At 36.6% G+C, this 4,369-nt stretch overlaps 1 protein-coding gene across 1 annotated transcript; it reads right to left on the reverse strand.

Moving 5' to 3' along the window:
- Positions 1–1,584: 1,584 nt before the first annotated feature.
- On the reverse strand, positions 1,585–3,808 carry LOC119077809. The gene is made up of 4 exons (XM_037185120.1): positions 3,393–3,808; positions 3,158–3,328; positions 2,188–3,090; positions 1,585–2,131 (listed from the first exon to the last, which is right to left on the reverse strand). The coding sequence occupies exons 1-4, from the start codon at positions 3,670–3,672 to the stop codon at positions 1,671–1,673; spliced, it is 1,815 nt and encodes a 604-aa protein (XP_037041015.1). The 5' UTR covers positions 3,673–3,808; the 3' UTR covers positions 1,585–1,670.
- Between the last annotated feature and the right edge of the window lie 561 nt (positions 3,809–4,369).

The raw sequence follows: 4,369 nt of genomic DNA on the forward strand, positions 1-4,369 counted from the left end.
TTATGACGAATTATTAAAAAAATATTTGTGGCAAATAATTAAATATATTTCGGACAAATATTTATATATTTGTAACGAATATAGTTAATTATTTGCTACAAATGTTTATCTAATATATTCGCCACAAATATTTATATATTCGATACCAATTTTTTACATTAAATTGGTATTGAATATTTCTTTTTTTTTTTCCGTGAAGGAAAACAGTTTTTTCTACTTTCTCGTCCAACTTTTTCGAGCCAGTTATGTCAACTTTTGTTCGGAATTTGACTTTTTGGTGCACTTGATATTGTACCTTTGCTAAAAAAAATTACTTTTGCGACGGTCGCATTTTAGCTGTGAAACACAATCACCGCACTCGTAAAATACATAATTTTTTGAAGTGTTGGCCGTTTATTCAGCACTTATACGCGAAAAATTTACTCATCAATTAACTATGTGTTGAGATTGGATATGAGAGGTGCGGGAAAGCAGGACAAGTAGGAAAATATGCAGTTTTGCTTGATTGCTTACAGATACAGTTGTAAAAATCAGATTTTCTTAAAAAAATCAATCTTTTGTTTCGTCTCGTCAATACCTTTGATTTGACCTATCGCATTCCTTTTTTGAGCGAAAACATCCAGAGATATGCACGCTGTTGTTTTGCTCGCTTTCTCGCCTATAACTACGAATCGATCAACTAAAATTCTGATATTTTTCACTAGTTTTTCGGGATGTTTTCGCTCAAAAATGGTGGGCGATATGTCAAATGAAAGGTATTGACGAAACGAAACAAAATAATACATTTTTAAGAAAATCAAGTTTGTATAACAGCAGCCAACTTTTCCTGTTTTTCCGCACCTCGTGACAGATTCACATTTAATTACTAAACACACAAATCTGAAATAGTACATTTCGTCACTAGGACTAAAAGTCATTTTAAAACAGAGACTACAGTCAAAGGCAGTCAATTTTCAGCATAAATTAGCTTCAGCTGTTTTTCAGCTGATCCATACAAGCAATGACTTGTTATTGGGCTTCGGCCTGTTAGTTGGTCGTAAAACGTTGAAAAATAAATAAATAAATCACAACCGTTTATACGTCTTTATACGGTTTTACCACTATCATGCGCGTGCGTGTAGCAGCTTCGACCGTATGAACAAGGAAAATCAGTTTTGATTGTATGTGTGAATCAGCTGAAAAACAGCTGAAGCAAATTTATGCTGAAAATTGATTGCCTTCGACTGTACCACAACTCATCTGTCAAAATGTGTAGAAAACTAGTGCGGCTATTCGCTGTAAAATTTGGTGAAGAAGTCACAATACGTTACTCGGACCGAAAAAGTGTAATTTTTGAGCACAATGACTCTGCTACGCTCCGATACATCCTCTGGCGATTTCATCACATCGTTCAAAATCTCTTTTCGGTCCTAGTGACATGATATACCATTACGATGCAACCCGTGTAGGGCAACGTTAAAATGGGCAATTCGATAACCGATAAGAATCTTTTATGCTGTTTTCGTTCAGTTGACATAAAACATGCAACGATGAATAGACTAGTGCATACCAGTCTATAAAAGCCCCAGTGCCGCCACCAGGTTTTTGGCGCCCTAGGCTAAAAAGATTTTGCGCCCGTCTAGTTCGAGTGAAAGTCTAACGTTCAACTGGCATGTAATAGTCTATATTTTTCATAACAATATTTTTCTTGATTTTACTTGTGCGAATTCTTCAATGACATCATTGAAGTCAATAGATTTCGTAATGTCTTTATTTATAAACAACGTGGTCATGTCATTTAAATGTTCTTGCGTTAAACACGATCTACTGAAGCTTTTAATTCGTTTTAACGAATTAAATGACCTCTCCCCAGAGGCATTAGAAACTGGAATCGTTTCTAGAATCCGCAGAGCCACCTCTAGGTTCGGGAAAGTGGATTCAAGGTTATTTTGCTTTAAATACTGAAGCATCTTTGAAGACTTCGAGAACTTTCTCGTCTTTTTCTTTCGGACAGCCTCCATTTGTATGTCAACTGTTTCGTAGTCATCACTCTCGGCGTCGTCGCAACATGCATCCTCATCTGTGCATGAATCAAAATGTGATATCACATCCTTTACGAAGAATTGGAATTGAAGACATTCGTCAACGAAACCTATTGAAACGATTTTTGTTATTATATTGGCCGGTATTTTTTAACTGTACGTGTACCTTCAACAGTTTTCATCTCGATTCCCTTGTGCCCAGTGTTTTCGAAAAATTGTATAAAACGTTCGTTCGCCAGCCCTTTGTCATCGACATATCTGATAACCATCGTTAGCTGATCCGTGTGTGAAACGTCGGGGGTGGAATCTACTATTGTCGCGAAGTATTTGCTTTGATGAATTTGATTGATGATTTCCACCTCCACCTTACGTGCCATTACGTGTATAAATTCATTTACTGTCTCAGCAGACAAGTATGAGACGGACCCTCTTCCTCTGTTTGCATATTGTTCGAGATGCTGTTTAATTACTGGATCATACTCGGAAATTAGTTCAATTAACCCCAAGAAATTTCCATTTGATGACTCGCCAATTTGTTGGGAATCCCCGCGAAAAGGAAGACCTCGCGATGATAAGAAACGTACGACACTCAGAATCCGCTTCAAAATGTTTCTCCAGTAATTGGTTTCTTCGATGATTTGTTTGTTAAATGTAGACTGTACATTTCCAATGTGTGAACATCGAAGTGAGTAAACGCGAGCGGATTCGCAATGATCAACGCTACACTCGTGTTTCGAGATTGCATCGATGTGTCTCCAATCATCGAAACCAGTAATAAATCTGTTTTCTCGTCGTCGACTAAATATCTTACAAAAAATGCAAAATATTTGACCCAGTGTCTCGCTGTAGAATAGCCAATGTCGCTGAACCGATTCACCATTAATTTTTTGTTTGAAGAAAAAAGTGTGTGAGCAAACTCGTCGCACACCGTTAAATCGTCTTTCAGAATTTTTGAAATCCAGATGTCTAACGTCTTGTACTTTGTGCAATCGTATCAGCTTATTAACAAAGTCATTGTCGTTTACTTTCCAATTTGTCGGATTATCGTCAATTTCGATAAAACGGGGCTCTAGATAAAAATAACAAAATGTAGAACCGAGTTCACATTGGAAGATCCGAATAGATATATCAACTACCTTCCTTGATGTCATTGATATCAGAGCTGACCGAATTTTCTGTAAAACTTGCGACTTGGAGAGAAACATCATCAACGGATGTTATTGTATGTGAATCAATGGGTAAACGTGTTAATTCGACGGACGTGGAATCGATTAGTGGTGGATCGGATGATGCTTGTATCGGTTCGACTAATAAATGTGAATGCATTCAACAATTAGAAATTTAAGTTACCAAAGAAACGTGTAGAAGTACCTTCACTTAGGTCGACACCATTCACACTACCCTCAAACACGTTTGCGGGTTTTGATTCATCGCTTTGAACTTTCTTTGAAAAAAGTTCGTCAATTTTGATAGTTTTTCTAACTACCTCATCTTGTGCTTCTAATTTTCGTTTTCTTTCACATCTGAACTGATATCCAGATTTTTTAAGCATTTTTCTTGATTTGTTTATCAAAAACAGACGTGTATAATTTTGACGTATACTAGAGTACAATCGAAAAGCTTTTTCATTGCAACCAACATCGAGAAACATAAATAACTAGCGTGAAGTTATACAAACAAATTTAAATCAAGGCGCGGTTTACGGTAACACTTTCCTAAGATTTTGCGCCCTCAAATCGCTGCGCCCTAGGCAAATGTCCGTTTTGTCCGTGTGATGTGGCGGCACTGAAAAGCCCTAACCGTAGTGTGAGGTTTTCTGTTGGTTTAATCTTGATTAGAGAACCACCGATCGGCATTTGTGGTTGCATACACTGTAAACTGGGTTATATTTTTTAGGAAATCTCAATTACAATATCGCATCCATTTCCAATTCAAAGTTCATACACATCAGCACAGATATCAAGCCATAATCAAATAATAAAGACTGTGTAAATAGTGCTGAAAGGCGAATATCGAAAAAGCACCAAAATTGTGTGTATATCCAAACATAAATATGATAATGACAGTATTATCACAAACGATTACCTTACGGCGCGCCAGTTCATTCTTCTCTTTAATTAAAATATTCAATATATGAAATTGTAGACAACGTTGTTATTTATACACATGAATTGAATGTATTTTATACTTTGTGTAGTGTGCCCTCGTTGTGCGCAAACACATTATATGCGCGCTGTGGAGTTGTGGAGTATATAGACACAAGTGTTAAAACAGTGAATAAAATAAATAGAAAATGATGCATGGCGTTGGGACCGCAAATGATTTTCCCGTTTTTCCAAATGCAATAT

Source organism: Bradysia coprophila, unplaced genomic scaffold, assembly GCF_014529535.1.
Source record: "Bradysia coprophila strain Holo2 unplaced genomic scaffold, BU_Bcop_v1 contig_24, whole genome shotgun sequence".
In the NCBI taxonomy this organism is placed as follows: Eukaryota; Metazoa; Arthropoda; class Insecta; order Diptera; family Sciaridae; genus Bradysia; species Bradysia coprophila.

Excerpts from the sequence above, each read along its gene's own strand:
- LOC119077809 (XM_037185120.1), bottom strand. The coding sequence starts at position 3,672 with ATGTTTCTCGATGTTGGTTGCAATGAAAAAGCTTTTCGATTGTACTCT. Across the intron at positions 3,329-3,392 it reads TGGTGTCGACCTAAGTGAAG|TCGAACCGATACAAGCATCA; the intron begins GTACTTCTACAC and ends CACATTTATTAG. Across the intron at positions 2,132-2,187 it reads CGAGATGAAAACTGTTGAAG|GTTTCGTTGACGAATGTCTT; the intron begins GTACACGTACAG and ends TCGTTTCAATAG.